General features: G+C 43.1%; 1 protein-coding gene across 2 annotated transcripts in view; it reads right to left on the reverse strand.

Moving 5' to 3' along the window:
* ITPR3 (inositol 1,4,5-trisphosphate receptor type 3) overlaps positions 1-24,419 on the reverse strand; it is an 825,364-nt gene that overhangs the window by 269,476 nt on the left and 531,469 nt on the right. For both annotated transcript variants that reach the window (XM_077295501.1, XM_077295502.1), the window contains one exon: positions 23,937-24,032. In XM_077295501.1, the coding sequence (XP_077151616.1) occupies positions 23,937-24,032 (96 nt within the window). The remainder of the gene's footprint in view (positions 1-23,936; positions 24,033-24,419) is intronic.

Here is a 24,419-nt window from a genome sequence, read left to right on the forward strand (position 1 = left end):
GGAAACCACCGTTTGGACGCATGGAAGGGCTCGGAAGTGAAGGAGCGCCATTTGGAATGCAGACTTAGATGGAATGGTCTGCAGGCATCACATTGCGTTTGCAGAGCCCCTAATGTACCTAAACAGTAGAAACCCCCCACAAGTGACACCATGTTGGAAAGTAGACCCCCTAAGGAACTTATCTAGATGTGTGGTGAGCGCTTTGACCCACCAAGGGCTTCACAGAAGTTTATAATGCAGAGCCGTAAAAATAAAACAAAAATTTTTTCCCACAAAAAATATTTTTCAGCCCCCAGTTTTGTATTTTCCCAAGGGTAACAGGAGAAATTGGACCCCAATAGTTGTTGTCCAATTTGTCCTGAGTGCGCTGATACCCCATATGTGGGGGGAACCACCGTTTGGATGCATGGGAGGGCTCGGAAGGGAAGGAGCGCCATTTGGAATGCAGACTTAGATGGAATGGTCTGCAGGCGTCACATTGCGTTTGCAGAGCCCCTAATGTACCTAAACAGTAGAAGCCCCGCACAAGTGACCCCATTTTGGAAACTAGACCCCCCAAGGAACTTATCTAGATGTGTTGTAAGAACTTTGAACCCCCAAGTGTTTCACTACAGTTTATAACGCAGAGCCGTGAAAATAAAAAAAACCTTTTTTTTCCCACAAAAATTATTTTTTAGCCCCCAGTTTTGTATTTTCCTAGGGGTAACAGGAGAAATTGGACCCCAAAGGTTGTTGTCCTATTTGTCCTGAGTACGCTGATACCCCATATGTTGGGGTAAACCCCTGTTTGGGCACACGGGAGAGCTCGGAAGGGAAGGAGCAATGTTTTACTTTTTCAACGCAGAATTGGCTGGAATTGAGATCGGACGCCATGTCGCGTTTGGAGAGCCCCTGATGTGCCGAAACAGTGGAAACCCCCCAATTATAACTGAAACCCTAATCCAAACACACCCCTAACCCTAATCCCAACAGTAACCCTAACCACACCTCTAACCCTGACACACCCCTAACCCTAATCCCAACCCTATTCCCAACCGTAAATGTAATCTAAACCCTAACCGTAACTTTAGCCCCAATCCTAACCCTAACTTTAGCCCCAACCCTAACTGTAGCCTTAACCCTAGCCCCAACCCTAGCCCTAACCCTAGCCCTAATGGGAAAATGGAAATAAATACTTTTTTTTTATTTTTCCCTAACTAAGGGGGTGATGAAGGGGGGTTTGATTTACTTTTATAGCGGGTTTTTTAGCGGATTTTTATGATTGGCAGCCGTCACACACTGAAAGACGCTTTTTATTGCAAAAAATATTTTTTGCGTTACCACATTTTGAGAGCTATAAATTTTCCATATTTTGGTCCACAGAGTCATGTGAGGTCTTGTTTTTTGCGGGACGAGTTGACGTTTTTATTGGTAACATTTTTGGGCACGTCACATTTTTTGATCGCTTTTTATTCCGATTTTTGTGAGGCAGAATGACCAAAAACCAGCTATTCATGAATTTCTTTTGGGGGAGGCGTTTATACCGTTCCGCGTTTGGTAAAATTGATAAAGCAGTTTTATTCTTCGGGTCAGTACGATTACAGCGATATCTCATTTATATTATTTTTTTTATGTTTTGGCGCTTTTATACGATAAAAACTATTTTATGGAAAAAATAATTATTTTTGCATCGCTTTATTCTCAGGACTATAACTTTTTTATTTTTCTGCTGATGATGCTGTATGGTGGCTCGTTATTTGCGGGATAAGATGACGCTTTCAGCGGTACCATGGTTATTTATATCTGTCTTTTTGATCGCGTGTTATTCCACTTTTTGTTCGGCGGTATGATAATAAAGCGTTGTTTTTTGCCTCGTTTTTTTTTTTTTTTTCTTACGGTGTTTACTGAAGGGGTTAACTAGTGGGCCAGTTTTATAGATCGGGTCGTTACGGACGCGGCGATACTAAATATGTGTACTTTTATTGTTTGGTTTTTTTATTTAGGTAAAGAAATGTATTTATGGGAATAATATATATATTTTTTTTTCATTATTTTGGAATATTTTTTTTTATTTTTTTTTACACATTTGGAAAATTTTTTTTTTACTTTTTTACTTTGCCCCAGGGGGGGACAATACAGATCGGTGATCTGCCAGTTTGCATAGCACTCTGACAGATCACCGATCTGCGAGAAGTACAGGCTCCTTCACAGTGCCTGCTCTGAGCAGGCTTCTGTGAAGCCACCTCCCTCCCTGCAGGACCCGGATCCGCGGCCATCTTGGATCCGGGTCTGGAGCAGGCAGGGAGGGAGGTAAGACCCTCGCAGCAACGCGATCACATCGCGTTGCTGCGGGGGGCTCAGGGAAGCCCGCAGAGAGCCCTCTCCCTGCGCGATGCTTCCCTGCATCGCCGGCACATCGCGATCATGTTTGATCGCGGTGTGCCGGGGGTTAATGTGCCGGGGGCGGTCCGTGACCGCTCCTGGCACATAGTGCCGGATGTCAGCTGCGATAGTCAGCTGACACCCGGCCGCGATCGGCCGCGCTCCCCCCGTGAGCGCGGTGAATCGGCTATGACGTACTATCCCGTCAAGGGGCAGATAGGCCCAGGTCACCTCGACGGGATAGTACGTCAAAGGTCACAGAGGGGTTAAGGCTGTGTGCACACGTAGCATATTTTTCGCGTTTTTTTTCGCGGTTTTTCGCTATAAAAACGCTATAAAACCGCGAAAAAAAACGCTACCATTAAGCATCCTATGTAACAGAATGCATTCCGCATTTTTTGTGCACATGCTGCATTTTTTTCCTGAGCGGAATCGCATTCCAGAAAAAAACGCATGTTCATTAAAATTGCGGAATCGCGGCGATTCTGCAGCCATAGGAGTGCATCGATCTGCTTACTTCCAGCACGGGGCTGTGTACACCATGCGTGAAGTAAGCAGATTATATGCGGTTGGTACCCAGGGTGGAGGAGAGGAGACTCTCCTCCACGGACTGGGCACCATATAATTGGTAAAAAATAAAAGAATTAAAATAAAAAATAGCGATATACTCACCTTCGATGTCCCCCGCAGTCTTCCGGCCTCTCCGCTGCACGCTGCCGCTTCGGTTCCTATAGCTGCTGGGCAGTGAAGGACCTGCGATGACGTCACGGTCTTGTGATTGGTTGCGAGACCGCATGTGACCGGTCACGTGACCAATCACAAACCGTGACGTCATCACAGGCCCTTCAACGCACAACAGCTATAGGAACGGACGCCGCTGAGGTCTGCAGGTGAGTATAACCATGTTTTTTATTTTTTTTATTATTTTTAAACATTCTATCTTTTACTATAGATGCGGCATAGGCAGCATCTATAGTAAAAAGTTGGTCACACTTGTCAAACACTATGTTTGACAAGTGTGATCAGTTTTCCAAGCGATGCTACAGATCGCTTGGAAAACTCTAGCATTCTGCAAACTAATTATGCTTGCAAAACGCTAGTTTTCTGCGGGTATATGCATGCTAATTCTGCATGCGATATACCCACGGCAGGAGGCGCAGAATTGCCGCGGAAATTTCCGCGGCAATTCTGCAACGTGTGAACTTAGCCTTAGAGTACTAGAATTGCGAATAGATTCCCGTGAAGTGTTTCGGGCTTTTTTACTGAATCTACCTAATTCTTTCTTAGGATAACCCCTGTTGATAAATTTAAGGCACATCTCATCTAGCCTCCGGTCAACTACAGTGTCATCCGACACTATCCTCCGCACCCTGAGAAGTTGACTCCACGGCAGGGAGTTAACCATTCTCCGTGGGTGGTTGCTATCAAACAGCAACAGGCCATTTCTATCAGTCTCTTTTACAAAGATATCTGTCCTTAATTTATCACCCTCCTTGTACACAAGGGTATCTAAAAATTGAAGACGGGTAACAGAATATGTCAAAGTAAACTGTAATTCCACATACACCCCATTCAGATACTGATGGAACATATCTAATTCAGCCAGAGTACCGTCCCAAATCAAGAAAATATCGTCAATGTAGCGCCACCAGGCTCTGACGTGGCGCCAGAGGTTGGAACCGTACACGTACCTGTCCTCGAATACCGCCATGTAGATGTTAGCATAAGTGGGGGCCACATTGGACCCCATGGCGGTACCCCTCAACTGTAAAAAGAACTCATCCCCAAAGAGGTAATAATTCCTCCTGAGGATGAGCTCCAACAGTGTGAGGACAAGTCGTGCACACTCCGGGGCCACGTCAGAGCCCGACAGCGCACACGACACTGCCTCGAGTCCCTTGTCATGCTCGATCGATGTGTATAAGGATACTGTGAAGGAACAAATTATGAAAGGTTCTCCATTTTGCGCTAGATTCTCCATTTTGTGTTTTTGACTCCATTTTCTTGTTGCTTAAAGATAAATTCTGTTATTTCATTAGGTAAAAGGTTACAGCTGCCATGAAGTAACTTTATCTTGTTGTTCACAAGCCTGGTATGCAACTAGGCTATTGTTCATAATTGGTATAAAGACCTTGAGTCTTCTGTCTCGAGCCAGATAAGAGATTCGGGGGTGTATCACTATACAAGACTGAGGCATCTGTTAGAAAAACACATACTGTGCCAAAAAGACATGACTATATCTGTAGTTTCCATTTTTCCTGTATCCTCATGGGTTAAGTTTTTCCTGCATTCTTATAGGTTAAGAACTGTGAGCGTGTTCTTATGCTGATTGGTTGAAGTATAATTTCTGTGACAATGAAAACTCATATACAAAATAAACGGGGGCCAGAGATCAGCTCGATCCCCCATACAGAGACACACGTCTCCGTCTGGTCATTTTCAGTTGCCGGCAACACCTTGTATATTAATTTGGAAATCACTGGGTTAACCGTGAAGGATCAATTTAAATCCTCCCTCAACAGTTGGCGCTTAACGTGGGGCTCCAAGCAGGAACGCCTCTGCCACCCGGAGGACAACAAGACAAAGGACCCTCGGACCGGACACAGGCACTGGAAAATTGGGACTGATCATCCCCCACAACAACCACGGTAAGTTGGCAGTTATACTGTCCAGACTGACCGTTTGGTGTGGTTTTCCTGTGTTTGTTGCTGCAAAGAGGATCTGAGGTTTGTCCCCGGAGGTGGGATGATTTTTGGGTGGAATCATATAGAGGTGTAGTTCCGTTGGGATCCCAGTGCTCGAACCGTACCTCATAAGGGACGGACACCCCGGATTGACCAGTGATGTAATTCTCTTTATAGTCAAAATATCCTGAATTCCTGATCACTGTTAGAATCAGGCGCGGTGAGGTGATCGAAGATTGGGTAGGATGCGTAACTCAGGAATCATATATTTATGTATTTCCAGGGGTGTCCGGAGGGTTAAGTCTAAGACGCCCTCCTCCTTTCACTGAGTACCGCGCTTTTGGGTTGTCCCAGCGGGGGACAGAGAGAGACCCAGTGGAATAAAACCGTAAGGCCGTCGGTATTATGCACAACTAAGGATATTTAGCTCTAAAGGAGAATCCGTTTTTGTGGAAGGAAAAGAAGTCTTTGAAGTTGTATTATGAATCTGATATTGTTAGCCCAAAAATGGGGAAAATATTCTCAATTATAGGTTTTTCTAAGGTGTTCTGGTATGTGAATTGTGTGATGAAGGTTTCGTAGAAATTAATTAAGTCTAAGAACTGCTGTATTTTGTGTCTGTGTTTGTCTTTGGAATATCCGATGGGCGGGGGGAGTCATACAGCTGCGTTATGGCTTTCTTCTGTGCTGAGGAATGCTGTGATTTTTCTTATCTGTTTCTGAAAAGGGAGGGCGCGCGCGTAGCTGCGCTCTTGAGTCTCTCTGTGTTTTCTTGGTGTAGATTACGCGCTGATAAATTTGTGTTTTGTTTAAGGCGACAATATTGTTTGAAGTACAAAGAAATATAATCTGGAAAATTGAAAGTGAAATCTAGTGTCTAGTTTTAGAAGGAAATTTGTAAGTGATTGAAAGATTGGTAAAAGCAAGTTGAGTGGTTGATATATAGCAAATTGAGGATCAACAGAGGAAGTGAATTCTGATGAATAATGTGTCAGAAAGACAAACAATTAAAAATGATGATCTGGAACAGGGGGTCTCCCTGCTTGATGATAAGGTCCCTCCCCAGGAAATCAAGCCTCTTCTTCCGACTGTAAGCTCTGTGCCCCTCAATCCCAAAGCACCAATATATACTGGGGGCAGATTTATTATCACAGTTCCGCTCCAGAATACAATTCCAAGATAATGGTCAGATGGTCCTTACGTTATATAACCCCTATGCAGATGAATATAATGAGATCTGTATCCTACATGCCCTTCCCACAGTTATGATGGTCCTGATAGACCCAGATTCTCCCCCAATAATGCCTGTAGAACCAGTAAAAGTGTTTCTCAAACCTGGTGCCCCTTTTCCCAAAGTCCATCAGTACCCTTTGAAACATGATCAGGAGCAGTGCCTCAAGGGGCAAATACAAACGTTACTCAATAATGGTGTCCTGATACCCTGTGTTTCCCCATGGAACACGCCCTTGTTTCCCATTAAGAAAAAGACCCCACCCGGCCAACCCCCTGTGTACCGGCTGGTACAAGGTCTACGGGCAGTTAATGCAGTTACTGTTCCAGAAACTCCGGTGCCTAATCCACATACTCTTTTGTCCCAGATATCTCAGGATGCTGCTAGGTTCACAGTTATTGACCTTGCCAATGTCTTCTTCAGCATTCCATTACACCCAGATTGCCAGTTTCTGTTTGCATTCACTTATCAGGGATGACAATTGACGCGGACAGTTATGCCACAGGGGGCCCAAAAAGAAGTCCCAATCAGTTTGCAAAAAAAATATGGGAGAGTGTCTTTTACCCTGGCAGTTAGAACACCCCTATGTCACGCTGCTTCAGTATGTGGATGATCTTTTGTTGTGTGAACGGACAGAGCAGGAAACCATTGTTGCCACTGTTAGTTTTCTCAAGTATCTGGCAGATCTGAACTGTCGGGTTTCGGCCTCGAAATTTCGGTTCTGCCTTGGTCAAGTGATATTTTTGGGTCACTGTCTCCTTCAGGGTGTCAGACACCTCTCAAAAGAAAGAAAAATAGCCGTCAGCTCCCTTCCTTTACCAAAAGATGAGACTGAACTCCAGCGTTTTCTTGGACTATGTACTTATTGTTGTCAGTGGATACCGGACGCATCCCGTATAATGCAACCTTTCTACAATGCCCTGAAAGACGGTTCAAGATATGCTGATGATTTGGCAGATTCCACACCAGATACGCTGTTACTACGGAAGATACTGTAGTGCACGGAGCTGCACTCCCTCACTGTCAGCACAAGAAGTAGAACTTCAGGCTCTGCCTACTGCATGTGTTCTGGCCAAGGACAGGTGGGCTAATATATACACGGACTCACAGTATGCATTTGGTATTGCTCATGATTTAGGAGCCCTATGGGCCAATCGAGGGTTTATTACCACCGCCGGGACTCCAGTGAAGAATGCTGAAGCTGTTAAAACCCTCATGGACTCAATCAAATTACCCACTGATGGTCCATACCCCACACGATGTATATAGTATCCCTAACCAAGTATAATCTAGCCACATGTCCATGACCAGACAGCTGCGACTTCGGTGTGCTATTCTCATGCCTACTAATGTGACTTTGAAAAGGTGCACTGTCCTAAACCCCGCTACTCTTCTCCTAGTACCTATGGATCCAAAGGGGGGAGGAGTAGGTGACATGAAAAAGGACACTCTTTTTCTTTCTAGAATGGATCCAGAGGAACAAGATTAGGTTTCCAAACCATATGATTGTCTAGAATTGATGTTTCAGGAAACGGCTGGTCTCTAGTGTGCCCATTCTAATGCTGATTTTGAGCTTTTTGTAGATGGATCCCGTCACCAAGATGACCAAGGACGCTACTGTACCAGATATGCTGTGGTCTCAGAACATGAGGTAATCAAGGCAGAGTCAATGCCAGCTCATATGTGTGCACAAGAAGCAGAGCAAACTAGCAGAAGGTAAGACTGTAAATATCTACACTGATTCCAGGTATGTTTTTGGCATTGCACACGATTATGGGCCTATCTGGAGAGCCAGGGCTTTCCTGACAGCAAATGGCCACCCTATTAAACATGCTGAGGCAGTCCAGCAACTTATGAATGCACTACAGCTCCCCACCCAAGCAGGCATCATAAAGGTAAAGGCACATACCGAAGGCACTGATGGATGGACAAAGGGTAACGCACTGGCAGACCAGGCTGCCAAGAAAGCAGCAAGCACTCCTGTAGCCTCTCAAGTACATCACCTAGACACCCCACCATCTCCACTTGTGTTGAAAGACATCTTAGCCCGGTTACAAGAACAGGCAAGTAAGGAGGAGAAAAATAGGTGGCAAAAGATAGGGGCTTGCTCTGATACCGTCACTGGACTATGGGGGAGGGGTGAAAAGGTCTGCCTGCCACAGGTACTGTACCCAATGATGGCACAGGTTCTGCACGGGAATGTGCACCACTCGAAGACGGCCATGTGTGACACCCTACAGAAACAATGGATTGCCCCCCGGGTTTTCCACCTGCGCAGAAAGGCAGGTACAGAGCTGCATGATATGTGCCACACATAATCAGAGTAGGACAGTGAAAACCCCATCCAAACACACTCCCCGGCCCTTTAACCAATTCCAGAGACTGCAGATTGATTATATTCAGTTACCCAGGGTAGGGACGTATGAGTATGTGTTGGTCTGCATTGATTTATTTTCAGGTTGGCCAGAAGCCTACCCAGTTGCCAAAGCTACGGCTAAGACAACGGTGAAGAAACTGATGGCTGAGATCATATGCAGGTATGGAGTTCCTGAAGTCATCAAAAGCGATCGGGGCTCCCATTTTACTGGAGAAATCATGTCAGAGGTAATGGCAGCACTGGGGGTAAGTCAAGCATTGCATACTCCATCCGTAGAGCAGTGGAAGAGTGGAGAGACTAAATGGAATTTTTAAGCTTAAAATCCAGAAGGCAATGGTGAATGTTTCTTTCCACAACAGTTGCAGCTCAAGTACCAGGACTTGACTAGCTATATGCAGGCCTTACATGGACACCTTGCCAAAGTGCATTTAACCATTTTCAGTTCTCTTCCAGACCCAGACAAGGTTCCTGGACATCATCCCTTTGTGCCAGGAGACCTGGTGTATGTGAAAAAGTTTGTGCGCAGAGATTGTCTCCAGCCGAGATTTGAAGGACCTCACACGGTGATTCTGGTTACCCCCACTGCAGTAAAACTCGAAGGAAAGAGCACCTGGATCCATGCCTCACACTGTAAAAGAGACTGTTGTTTTTGATCCTGGAACTGAGGGCTATCCTCGCCCCTACCTCTTTGGTCCCTATTGTAAAAATAAGAATTCTGGTCCCACTATTCTCTGGGTAAATCTGACAGCCCCGGCGAATATCTGGCGATTTGATTTCTGTGATGTAGTCAAGTGCCCCGAGACTGAACGGGTGGTAGAGGGAATCATCCAGTTTTATATGTGTGTTACCAGAAATGACAACAATAATTGTCATTATTGGACAGATGCTGCCTGGAATACAGGGGATGATTGGGGATATAAACCTAGCGAAGCCACGTTCCCTAAGGATGGGACGGGTAGGAGTCTCCGTGAGAGAATGCATCTAACAGCTTTTCCGCAACCACTTAGGGGCTGTAAATGGGGTAAAAGTTGTCACCCCCTCCTCCTAAATCTCGAAAGCTCCCAATCTGCTGACCTGCAGACATTTGTACTGGGAAGGCATTATAATTATGTATTTAGTAGTGGATACCATGGGAATTTAGGCCATATACAGCTCCAGGATATTAGTTTCAGACCAACCAAGGCCCCTGTTACCAGTACAGCTAAAACAAGCCCAGGTGAGCGTTTGCAAAATGTAGTTAATGAAGTGATCCCCATTCCAGGTCTCAGTTGGCAAGAGGTTTTCTCCATAGAAACACAAACAGCTCCAAGGAAAAACCTGTGGTTAGAATGGGTGAGATACAATGTAAGAATCCAGAATATCTCTGTAGGATGTATTGCTTGTGCTGCTGCGAATACACATCTCTACACACATGCATTGCTTTTTCCTGATGACAACACCACCGCCTGTGTCATGAATTTGTTGAAAGGTTTGAAGTCCACTGATTGCCCAGATTATGTCCCACTAATTCATAAGGAACCTAAACTAAAGGTCCCAGGAGAAGTAACCGTATTAGCTGACAATTACACCTGCTATAATTCCCACGACACCACAGGTACACCAGTAGGGATCTTCAAGACAAGTTTCTGCAAAGAGAACAGTTCTCTAGATACTGATTTGCTAATTAAACATACACAATATATGTACACCAAAGATACCTGATGAACCTACCAGAAAGAGGAGAAGTTTTGACCAACTCCACATGAGTTATGAAGAAGATCCACTAGTATATATTGATGCCATTGGAGTGCCAAGGGGGGTGCCTGACCAGTTTAAAGCCCAGAACCAGATTTATGCCGGCATTGCTTCTATAATCCCACAGGTGCAGATTAATAAAAATGTTGAATGGATCAAATATATATATTACAGAGAACAAAGATTTGTTAATTATAGCTGTGATGCCTTTCAGGATATAGTTGAGGATTTGGGCCCTAACACTTGTATGACCCGTGCTGCAACCCGACCTAAGAGAATTACACTGAATCCTGTCCAGACAAGATCACATGCAGTGATATAAGAAGCTGACACAGGATTGTGGTTGGTGGATAGTGGGGACATTAACTTTTAGGAGTAGGCTGACAGTAATACTTTTGGGAAGGAGCTGTAGACCAGCATGTCATGTCGCCACCCACCACCAGAGAACCAACCACATCAGGTAGGGCAAGACAGATACAGGAGTATTATCCCTGGAGGCCCTCAGATTAGCTAGCTATGCAAAAACAATTGGCTGACCCTGAGAACCAACCTTTCTCATTTTACAAACAAATAATGACAATATGATAGATGTATAAGTACACCTGGGCAGGCCTAGGTAGATAGTGAACGCAATCTCGACTGGCACCTTCCTCAATCAAGAAGTAGACCCACCAGAGTACGATGGTACTGATCCAAGGGAGATCCCTAAGTATGTCCCCCTCAAGAGAGTAGACAGAACCCCCCATTCTCAGATGATGCTAAGTGATTTAGTTTAGGGACAGTGGGAGAACTCCATGTGAGGTTAGTGAAGGGTTCAGCTGCCTGGAGGCCTCTCGCTAGGGGAGAGTTTCTGAGGTGTCTGGATGAAGAAATCCACCTCCCCTTTTCCCATCACATGGACAGTCTCGAAGGATCTTTCTTTAAGGAAAAAACTTAGTGTTTAGGGGGGATTGTCAAGGTGAAAATATATTTTCTTATATACTTTTTGTACTGCTATATCTTAGACTGTGAAATAATAAGATTTTTCCCTCGCTTGTAGATATTAATGAAACTGTATTTAAAATGGCTGGTAACATGGCACCAGTCATGTGAAGACCAGAACCCCTCGAGCTTAGAGCTCGGGATAGTATCTCTGATGCTGGACATTAATTAACAAAATTTATTTAGGGGGGAATGTGAAGGAACAAATTATGAAAGGTTCTCCATTTTGTGTTAGATTCTCCATTTTGTGTTTTTGACTCCATTTTCTTGTTGCTTAAAGATAAATTCTGTTATTTAATTAGGTAAAAGGTTACAGCTGCCATGAAGTAACTTTATCTTGTTGTTCACAAGCCTGGTATGCAACTAGGCTATTGTTCATAATTGGTATAAAGACCTTGAGTCTTCTGTCTCGAGCCAGGTAAGAGATTCGGGGGTGTATCACTATACAAGACTGAGGCATCTGTTAGAAAAACACATACTGTGCCAAAAAGACATGACTATATCTGTAGTTTCCATTTTTCCTGTATCCTCATGGGTTAAGTTTTTCCTGCATTCTTATAGGTTAAGAACTGTGAGCGTGTTCTTATGCTGATTGGTTGAAGTATAATTTCTGTGACAATGAAAACTCATATACAAAATAAACGGGGGCCAGAGATCAGCTCGATCCCCCATACAGAGACACACGTCTCCGTCTGGTCATTTTCAGTTGCCGGCAACACCTTGTATATTAATTTGGAAATCACTGGGTTAACCGTGAAGGATCAATTTAAATCCTCCCTCAACAATACAACATCGAACGACGCAAGAACAGTGGACTCAGAGACAGTAACATCCTCCAATTTATTAAGAAAGTCATTAGTGTCACGAATATAAGATTTAGCTGAGGTGGCATAAGTACGTAATACCCGATCTAAGAAAATGGCAGTCTTACTGAATAGAGAGCCCTTATCAGACACAATCGGTCACTGTCCATCACAACAACCGCCCCGCCTTTATCGGCTTGTTTAATGGTCAACAGCGTATTGTCAGCCAATGTCTTCAAAACTTTTTTCTCAGTCAACGTCATATTATGATTACATGGAGGTTTAAAGGTTCTTTTTAATTTATCGATGTCCCTCTGTACCAATTCAATATAGGATTCCACAAAGTGGTCCCTATTAGGTGGTTGAAAATCACTTTTCATATAAAGCCCCACCCCCTGTAACGAGAAACCTTGTGGTGGAGATTTAGCGACAACTCGGAGATCAGTGTGTTTATGAGAAATTATCCTGTAACCCTACTATACGTTTTCAAAAAGAGTTACAACTTGTGGTCAGTGATTCCCTAGCCATGGGACTCATTGACCCCAAGTTGTCAGAATATTTGATTGTTGAAACACCGGTGGTACCGGTGATATATGTGTTACCGAAAATTCATAAGGATTTGCTAAACCCCCCCGGAAGACCGATTGTGTCTGGTAAGGGCTCTCTATTCAGTAAGACTGCCATTTTCTTAGATCGGGTATTACGTACTTATGCCACCTCAGCTAAATCTTATATTCGTGACACTAATGACTTTCTTAATAAATTGGAGGATGTTACTGTCTCTGAATCCACTGTTCTTGCGTCGTTCGATGTTGTATCCTTATACACATCGATCAAGCATGACAAGGGACTCGAGGCAGTGTCGTGTGCGCTGTCGGGCTCTGACGTGGCCCCGGAGTGTGCACGACTTGTCCTCACACTGTTGGAGCTCATCCTCAGGAGGAATTATTTCCTCTTTGGGAATGAGTTCTTTTTACAGTTGAGGGGTACCGCCATGGGGTCCAATGTGGCCCCCACTTATGCTAACATGGCGGTATTCGAGGACAGGCACGTGTACGGTTCCAACCTCTGGCGCCACATCAGAGCCTGGTGGTGCTACATTGACGATATTTTCTTGATTTGGGACGGTACTCTGGCTGAATTAGATATGTTCCATCAGTATCTGAATGGGGTGTATGTGGAATTACAGTTTACTTTGACATATTCTGTTACCCGTCTTCAATTTTTAGATACCCTTGTGTACAAGAAGGGTGATAAATTAAGGACAGATATCTTTGTAAAAGAGACTGATAGAAATGGCCTGTTGCTGTTTGATAGCAACCACCCACGGAGAATGGTTAACTCCCTGCCGTGGAGTCAACTTCTCAGGGTGCGGAGGATAGTGTCGGATGACACTGTAGTTGACCGGAGGCTAGATGAGATGTGCTTTAAATTTATCAACAGGGGTTATCCTAAGAAAGAATTAGGTAGATTCAGTAAAAAAGCCCGAAACACTTCACGGGAATCTATTCGCAATTCTAGTTCTCTTAATCGCTCGTGTGAGCGCATCCCATTTGTGTCAACATATAATTCAGCCAGCAACCAAATAGGCAGAATTCTAAAAAAATATTGGTCTAGTCTCCAGCGTGGTTTACCATTGATACCAGCATTTAAAAATTGTCCGATGATGTCATACAGGAAGGGGCATAATTTGGGTGATAGCCTTGTCAGATCAGATATTGGGACATCGAAAATTTCAATTCAGACAACCTTGAGCGCACCAAGGTATGGTAATTTTCCATGCCTGGGTTGTGCGAGTTGTAATAATATGCTTAAGGGGGAGTTTTTTATCATCCTCATACAGATAAAAAGATCCTTTTGAAAGAACGATATACCTGCTCTTCGAGCTTTGTTGTATATATGATCACGTGCCCGTGTGGGCTGGTATACGTAGGGGAGACCACAATGGAGGTACCTGCTCGTATCAGCAAGCACAAAAGCACTATTCGGACAGGGCTTACCGACTTACCAATCCCGAAGCATTTTATGGATAATAAACACTCGGTCAATCAACTCCGCTTTAGGGTAATTGATAGTGTTCCGGTTTTAAGAAGGGGAGGTGATAGATTATCATTACTCAGAAGGAAGGAAATGAGATGGATTTATACATTGGGGACATTGCAACCCAGGGGTCTAAATTTGGACTTTAACCTACAGGTGTGCATACCCAGATAATTCTATTCCCCGCTTCGCTATAGCATTGTCATCAGTATTTTGTTTTTAAAGTGTGTTTTAACAGATATGTCTTTATTTATCATGGTATAGATGATTGATAATGGTGGGGTTCGGAGATCTTTTGAAAATATGGTATTTGTATTAGATGGTATAGTGGCTTATATGCCCCTCCTTTTTTCCGATACTGGATTACCTCACCTTTTTTTCTATTTTTTTCTATTCTTTTTTATTTTTCCTTTTTTGTTTTGTATATTTTCCTGGATTTACTATTGTGAGCTATAGGGGCTGGTGACCCCTGGATGAATGGGCAAGATTCACATTGTTTTTTTAGTGTTTTTCAGGTCACCTTGGCAACCTACTGTGGTCATGGCTTTGAAGGTCCGGTGGTGATTTGTGCGCTTGCGTATGAGCGCCTGACATGCCTTTATCGTAGCTGGAAGGTCTGGGGGACTTGGTGAGGGCGTGCCTGCACTCCTAGTATGCGGTGACGCTGCGGGGGGTGTGACGGCTGCGTCATCGCTGGGCCGGCTTGTATCTTGTCATGTGATGCGGCCGGTCCCAGGGAGTGATGCGCCTGCGCACGCCTGTGGGCGTTTCTGCTCTGGGTTTGTGTCGGACACGGCATCTCTGAGAGTGAGCCCATCCTGCGGTCATGTGATGTGGGCGGTCAGGAGCCATGACGCGCAGCTGTGCTGACCAGGAGACTTCTGGGCATTCTGCGACCCTGTGGTTCGATTGGTGCATGACGCTTGGATATGACACAGGTATGCAGGTACTATGTAAGTGGTTGCCCTATTTGTTGAACAGGCTGTCTCCTGATGAATATGGAAGCTGGATTGGCTGCTTGTATCTTTTGGCGCTAACCCCATGAAGGATCCGGATTAGATATGAGGATCGCTATAGGAGCCTTGACATTGGTGCCCTGTAACCATGGATATACTAATGCTGATACCTGATTGGTTTAACAGAAGATAAACATTACACTGTCACTGCATTATATCTGTTTTTGTTATCTTTTCATCATTATCTATACTATGTGAGATTTTAGGTCTTTCTATATGTATTATGTAATTGTCTGATCTATGTTATATGTCACATTTTTGAAGTAATTGGTGGCTGGCTGGTGATTGGTGCCCTGTGTGGTAGCCACACCATTTAAGCCAGCATTTTGTATCTTGGTGTATGCTTGATAAAGACCAGTGATCTGGTCGAAACGTCGCTGCTTTATGGCACAATAAAAAAAAAATTTTTATACTACAACACCCAGTTGGAGCGCTGTTTATCTTCTTTTGGACTATTTGGAATATCCAGGTTGGTTCCCTGGACAAGGAACGAGCGCCCCCTTGAGCGAGTGCTGTCAGCCCTACCTTTTTATTAGAAAGACAGACAGAAGGACAGACAGACAGACGGAAGTGACCCTTAGACAATTATATAGTAGATAAAAAGATAAGGTTTACAAATTTAAGGGTAAAAGGGGTTCTTCATAAGTATAAATAATATATATATATATATATATATATATATATATATATATATATATATATATATATATATATATATATATATATATATATATATATATATATATAATATATAAAGCTGAATGTGTGTGTGTGTATGTATGTGTGTGTGTATGTCCGGGATTGGCATCTGCACCGTCGCAGCCACAGCCACAAAATTTTGCACAGTCACACGTCTGGACCCCGAGAGCGTCATAGGCTATGTTGTGAGGCGAAATTTTAACCCCGCGCGTTCCAATTCACCAAACAATTTTGCCCCTATCTACATAATGGGGAAAAAGTGAAAGGAAAAGTGTTGGAGGCAAATTGACAGCTGTCAGATGTGAACAAGGGGGACTTAAAGGGTGAGAACGATGGCACCAAAGAGTATATACCGCACAGTTGCTAAGGTGGGGCCCCGACATGGGATACTCACCACACATGGGGATATGAACACACACACAAAATGCGCCACACACTACCACGTGCTTGAACACATATATCACCCTCAGTACACATTTCACCACACATACACCAACCTCGCCACATAAAAGTCGAAACACAGAAGTCGCCGCTCAAAACTCACCACGCGCAAAACTTGCCACATGCAAAACTCGCCACACGTGGAAAACTCACCTCATGGAAAACTCGCCACACGCAAAACTTGCACACGCGGAAAAATTGCCACATGCACAAAAGTTGCAACACATGCAAAAGTTGCCTCACACAAAACTTGCACATACTCAAAACGCACCACACATAAAACTCGCCACGCTCAAAACTCGCCATGCGGAAAACTTGCTGCACACAACTTGCTACACTAACCTGTCACATGCAACTCGACACAAAAAGTCGCCACACAAAACTCATCTCACAAAAGTCGCTACATGCATGTCGCCACACGCAACTCAACACACACAACTTGACACATGAAACTCGCCCTAAAACACACACAAGTCTGGTATTATCCTTCAAAAATAAAAATCTGATTAATAAGCAGACAAACCACAAGAGCAACAACTGTACCATATAGGAAATACAGCAGCTGTCAGTCAATGACCTGTTTATTATGTGTATGTGTGAGCTAATATATACTGCCAGGGGGGAGGGCTTCCTGTTGGCTGGGGATTTATCAGGCTGCCAATTTAGCTTAGAAATTCTGAGGTAAAAATACTGACCAAATAACGTGTGAACAAGATCTAATACAGGAGGAGATGACACACAGATATATACTATATACAGGAGAGATGACACACAGATATATACTATATACAGGAGAGATGACACACAGATATATACTATATACAGGAGAGATGACACACAGATATATACTATATACAGGAGGAGATGACATACAGGTACATATTATATACAGGGGAGATGACACACCGGTATATACTATATACAGGAGGAGATGACACACAGGTATATACTATATACAGGAGGAGATGACATACAGGTACAAACTATATACAGGAGGAGATGAGATACAAAAGAAAAAAGGAATATAGTCAGCTTACCGGTCTTGGACGAAATCCCCAGACCTGCCAACGCCCAGCATGGTTCAGGGTGAGCGCCCACAGCAAATGAAGACAAAAAGAGAAATGATCCAGCTGGAGATGGAGGCAGTTCAAACTTTGTGAGACTTTATTAGACAACTAAAGCAATAAATAGTTCTTCAAAATGAAAAATCTTTGCATAGCAAACACCTGGCACACCAGTGAGGAGGATCAGATCCTCCTCACTGGTGTGCCAGGTGTTTGCTATGCAAAGATTTTTCATTTTGAAGAACTATTTATTGCTTTAGTTGTCTAATAAAGTCTCACAAAGTTTGAACTGCCTCCACCTCCAGCTGGATCATTTCTCTTTTTGTCTTCATTTGCTGTGAGATGAGATACAGGTACATACTATATACAGGAGATGACACACAGGTGTATACTGTATACAGGAGGAGATGACACACGTGTATACTATATACAGGAGATGACATACAGGTATATACTATACAAAAGAGGAGATGACACATAGGTATATAGAGGAGGAGATGACATACAGCAGGTATATACTATATACAGGGGAGATGACATACAGGTATATACTATATACAGGAGATGACATACAGGTATATACTATAGATAGGAGGAGATGACATACAGGTATATAGTATTTACAGAAGAGATGACATACAGGTATATACTATATACAGGAGCAGATGACACACAGGTATATACTATATACAGGAGGAGATGACACACGCATATACTATATACAGGAGATGACATACAGGTATATGCTATATTAAAGATGTATTAAAGATGAGATGACACATAGGTATATAGAGGAGGAGATGACATAGAGCAGGTATATACTATATACAGGGGAGATGACATACAGGTATATACTATATACAGGAGATGACATACAGGTATATACTATATATAGGAGGAGGAGGAGATGACATACAGGTATATAGTATATACAGAAGAGATGACATACAGGTATATACTATATACAGGAGGAGATGATACAGGTATATACAATATACAGGATGACATGACATACAGCAGGTATATACTATTTACAGGGGAGATGACATACAGGCATATACTGAGGGGAAAATGAGGTGTGAGGTGAAAATGAAAAGGTGTGAGTGCAAAATGAGAGGAGTGAGGGATAATAGTGGATTGATCGGAAAATGACAGATGTGAGGTCGAAATGACAAGTGTTAGGGGGGAATGAGAGGAGTGAGGGGGAAAATAAGAGGCGTGAGGGGGAAAATGAGAGATGCAAGGGAGAAAATGAGAGATGTGAGGGGGAAAATGAGAGGCGTGATGGGAAAACAAGATAAGTGAGGTGCTATAACTAACCACAGATATTTACTATGCCCAGGCAACGCCGGGCTCTTCAGCTAGTATATATATATATATATATATATATATATATATATATATATATATATATATATATATATATATATATATATATATATATATATATGTGTGTGTGTGTGTGTGTGTGTGTGTGTGTGTGTGTGTGTGTGTGTGTGTGTGTGTGTGTCATCTCTTTCTATTGAATTATTTATGATAAAAATGTTTACAATTATTTCACATGTGTCAACTATGTGTCATATTATATGCTTTTGGTTGGGGTATAGGGTGTATGGTTGGTTGTTCATATGTGAGTGTGCATTCCCGGGGATGAATGCTCTGTGTTTGGTTGTATTTGCAGGCTTTGTATGGGGTACATGCATGCTCTATATATAAAATTGGCCTGGGCTGGGGTCAATAGCCCTTGTTTCTGGTGCTAATTGTCTTATATCTATTTTTCCCTTCCTATTATGGTATTAGATATATAACATTGTATACATCGGGCGGCTTTTTATTATTATTATTATTATTAATATTATTATTATTTCCACTCCAGCCTGCGCTTGTACACCCTTTATCTCTGCTTTTATGGCAGGAATACAGCCAGGAATTTTCTCCCTTCTGATGCGCGCGCAGTTATCCAGCCTGCTCTCGAATCTCTACATATGCAGCGTCCTCCTGGTTCTTCATAGCATCCGTAGCTGCATTTTGATTTGTATCGGCTAGTTCTCTTCTTTCTGCCTATACTACGCATGCGCGGGTATTGGGCCGGTGCTCCTATTTGCGCTTGCGCATTTTTTGCTTAGACCTTTGCAGCTGCTGTTGTTGTGCTCCGGCCCACGCCTGCGCACTTTTCTCTGTTCTGTGTCATGACGAATGCGGTCTCCTGCCTCTTTGACCTGATTACGGCGAACAGCACCGGTAGGCTATTAAGCACGGGATTGTTTTGTATATATATCCATGATTTGACTACACACCTCGCACTTTCCCTGACAAAGCCTCATCTTGGAGGTGATACGCGTGGGGCCATGTCCTGTCTGACATCCTGGGACCTCTAAGCCTGGTCACTTTTCATGCATTTGGATGATAGCGGGTAATATTTCCCCCTCTTTCTCCTTTCCCCTCCTATTTTCCGTTTTGGAGATGGCTTATTAGTCATCTGTTTGGCTACCTAGGTCTTTTACTTGGATGAGGCACTGAGTGGGTTACTCTGATATATACTTGTATTACCCATTTAATCATCTATTTATATAGGAGGTTCTAGGTGCCTCATGAGCCATTAGGTTAAGGGTATATTATATATTTTATATCTATGTATGTATATATGTGTATACTATAATATGTATAAGGCTGTATATTGAGATTTATATTGTATAAATAGGATGGTAGCAGTTGTGTGGTTATTTTATTTTTAATTGTGTTTTAAATGTGGTGTACCAATATAGTGGATTTTTTCATATATAAAATACTGCAGTGGTGTGCATATCTTCAGTAGTGTCTTTTTTTCTCTCTTTTGTTCGCTGACACACCATATGATGGAGAAAACTACTGTTTGGGTGCACAGCAGAGCTCGAAAGGGAAGTTTTTTATTTTTCCACCCATGGAGCTTATGATGGCTTGTTTTTTGCAGGACAAAATGACGTTTTCAGCAGTACAATGATTATTTCCGTCTTTTTGATCGCGTGTTATTCCACTTTGTTCGGCGCTATGATGATAAAGCATTGTTTTTGCCTTGTTTTCTATTTTTATGGTGTTCAGTAAATGGGTTAACTAGTGGAACAGTTTTATAGGTCGGGTCGATGCGGACGCGGTGATACTAAATATATGTACTTTTATTGTCTATTTTTTTTTTTTTTTCATTTAACTATTTATTTAGAGATACAATATGTTTTGATTTTTTTAGTATTTTTTTTAAACATTTTTACAATCATTTAAATTTTAGTTAACTTTTTTTCTAACTTTTTTACTTTGTCCCAATATAATCGCTTCTTGCATGCTAATTGCTTCTACAGCATGGAGATGAAGCGGCATTCTCATGCTGCAGACGCTGTCAGCTTTGCAGTGACAAACAAAGCTTCTCATCATGCACTGGACATGATCAGCAAGTTTGCTCGGTCTGGTGACCCAGATCAAGTCACCATGGCAACGATCGAGACCCCACGTCACGCCGCAGGGTCTCCGATCCAAAGGCAGAGGGGCTGTCAGCCCTCTGCCGACTTTCGAAATGTTGCGATCGTGTTCGATCGCAGCATTTTGGGGGTTTAAGTGCCGGGTGTTACTGTCAGAATCAGCTGACACCCAGCGGCGATCGCCCGCACACCTTCTGTGTGCGCGGGTGATCGCTAAGACGTAATATTCCATCCCTGGTCAAATAGGCCCAGGGCACAGGGACGGATTATTATGTCTGATGTCAGAAATGAGTTAAAGGGAACATACACGCTTCACGAACAACGGGTAGCAAGTGTCAGATACTGGCTGAGTGATTTCAGCCATGTATGTATCATGCTGGAATGGTGCAGCATTTCAGAAAAAAATGTTATAAGCCACTGAGGACTGAGCCACACACTGAAAGGCCAGTTCCTGGTGGCTTCTACCCTCCTGCTTCCCTTGAGCGATGGGTCTCTCCTTGCATGAGCTTATAGGGAGAGACCGGCCAGTTATTGGCAGCTGGCAGGACCTGCCTTTTCGCTACTAGTCTCCTGTGTGGCTTGGTCCCTGGTCGGCTTCCAAGGTACAGTATGTTCTTCACTGAGCATTTCAGACTCAAACATACATGGCTGAAATTATACCGCCAGTGTGTCCACTGTTAGGTGACATTTAAGTTTGGGGTTTTTTTTTGCATAGAAAGTATTATTTTCTAATAACACCATTTTGTGTTGGTGTAGGAAAAAAGAAAATCCCAACACATTTTTTGGGATTCATTAATACGCATACCTGCAGTATATATGACATATTAACTTCATTGTGTACTATTACAGCAATGTCAAATGTACCGTATATATTTTTTCTTCAATGCTACTTTTGAAAAATAAAAACAACTTTAAAAAATATATTTTTCAAAGTCACCATATTCTGAAAGCCATAACATTTTTATTATTATACTAAAAGGTGCTGTGTGAGGGCTTCTATTGTACATGAACAGCTGTAGTTATACATTCACTTTATTTCCCCATTGTTATTTTTCATCATGATGAATTATTATCATTATTTCATCATGACGGATTAATAAAACATTATCGTTATGCTACGATTGTACAATACCAATCACATGCCCTTTTTTATGTTTTTGTATATTTTTTTACATAGTAAAGCATTTTTTTCATTGCGTTACTTGACATGTGATCAATAATTTAATAGTATGCTGGAATAGCTCTGTACTGCAGTGTATTATTGTTGTAAATCACAGATAGCAGACCTGGGAGGGCTTCTACAGGGCTCAGCAGCTATAGGAAATCATTGACATTGGACATCGCATTATGGTGGCATCGATGAGTTGGCAGAAGGTGGTCTAAATACATAATCTTTAAAAGGGTATTGCAGGTTTCTATTTTTTTTTGTTCACCAGGCTGGCTCTATCTATAAATAAAAATTACCGTATATACTCGAGTATAAGCCGAGATTTTCAGACCAAATTTTTGGCCTGAAAGTGCCCCTCTCGGCTTATACTTGAGTCATGGTCGGCAGTGGGGTGAGGGGGAGAGAGGACCGTCGCATACTCACCTGTTCCCGAGGCTCCTAACCCTGCTCCATGGTCTCCCACGCTGCAGCTCTTCCTCTATTCAGCGGTCACGAGGTACCGCTCATTAAAGTAATGAATATGGACTCCACTCCCATAGGGGCGGAGCCACATATTCATTACTGTAATGAGCGGTACCGATGACCGCTGATTACAGGAAGAAGCTGCGGTACCATGGGACAGGCAGGGAAAGCGTCAGCAGTGCCGGGACCAGGTATTTCATATTCACTTGTCCGCGTTCCATTCACCGGGCGCCGCTCCATCTTCCCGTCCTCTTGCAGTGACTGTGCAGGTCAGAGGGCGCGATGATGTAGTAGTGTGCGCACCGCCCTCTGCCTGAACAGTCAGTGTGGAGAGACGGGACGCTGAGGAGCAGCGGGCAGCGACTAGAGGTGAGTATGTCATTTTTTTTTTTAATTGCAGCAGCAGCAGCATTACATGTGGCACAATGCTATATGGAGCGTCTATGGGGCCATAAAGAACTGCATGGAGCATTATATGGGGCCATAACTGTATGGAGCATTATATGGGGCATCTATGGGGCCATAACTGTATGGGGCATTATATGGGGCATCTATGGGGCCATAACTGTATGGAGCATTATATGGGGCATCTATGGGGCAATAACTGCATGGAGCATTATATGGGGCCATAACTGCATGGAGCATTATATGGGGCATTATATGGGGCCATAACTGTATGGAGCATTATATGGGGCCATAACTGCATGGAGCATTATATGGGGCATTATATGGGGCCATAACTGTATGGAGCATTATATGGGGCATCTATGGGGCCATAACTGCATGGAGCATTATATGGGGCATCTATGGGGCCATAACTGCATGGAGTATTATATGGGGCATCTATGGGGCCATAACTGCATGGAGTATTATATGGGGCATCTATGGGGCCATAACTGCATTGAGCATTATATGGGGCATCTATGGGGCCATAACTGCATGGAGCATTATATGGGGCATCTATGGGGCCATAAAGAACTGCGTGGAGCATTATATGGGGCTCCTGATTCAATATGGATATTCAAAAACACTTAACTGATGTCTCAATTAATTTTACTTTTATTGGTATCTAGTTTTATTTTTGACATATACCGGTAGCTGCTACATTTTCCACCCTAGGCTTATACTCGAGTCAATAAGTTTTCCCAGTTTTTTGTTGCAAAATTAGGGGGTCGGCTTATACTCGGGTTGGCTTATGCTCGAGTATATACGGTAGATTTATGCAGCCCCCTGGTGCACTAGCACAGCCCCTCCTGCTCACCCCCAGCTTTGCTGACCTGACTGCAGCATGTGGCCACTGCAGCTAACCCCTGGGCTCTGTGTTCTTCTGCTACCTACATCAGATATACGGTAGCTGTATTGTAGCCGTAAAACTTGTAACAATATGACTTGATTTGTAAAAAATATAATATGCAAAGATGCTTACCAGTTCCTGTGGTCGCAAACTGAGAAGAATTCTTTCTGCATTTTCACTGTCATGACGACTTTCCATGAGACCTAAAAGCAGCTTTGATGCGTTGTCCTGTAAGTAGTGGAAGGTAAGTATCAAACAGAAGATTTTATACATGGGCTAATGAATGCTCTATTGCCAATGAGAAGAATATTACAAGGTATGGAGAAGTCCCATAACTATATGAAAGCATGAGGAAGAACTGATATGATGATAATGTGTGCAAATTGTAACGCGCTGCGGAATAGGTTAGTGCTATATAAAATTAAAGATTATTATTAGGGGAAGTTCACCCAGGGCGTTTTTGTTGCTTTTTTTTCTGCAGCAAAACCTGATCGTCTTGGCAGGAAAGAAGCTGCATCAAAAAAGCAAGTTTAGGTGCATTGCGGGAGCTAGGTGAGTATTTCTCTGCATCTGCAAGGGGCCGGGCGGCGCACTGGGGATGGGAGGACACCAGCA

Source organism: Ranitomeya variabilis, chromosome 3 (genome assembly GCF_051348905.1).
Source record: "Ranitomeya variabilis isolate aRanVar5 chromosome 3, aRanVar5.hap1, whole genome shotgun sequence".
NCBI lineage: Eukaryota > Metazoa > Chordata > Amphibia > Anura > Dendrobatidae > Ranitomeya > Ranitomeya variabilis.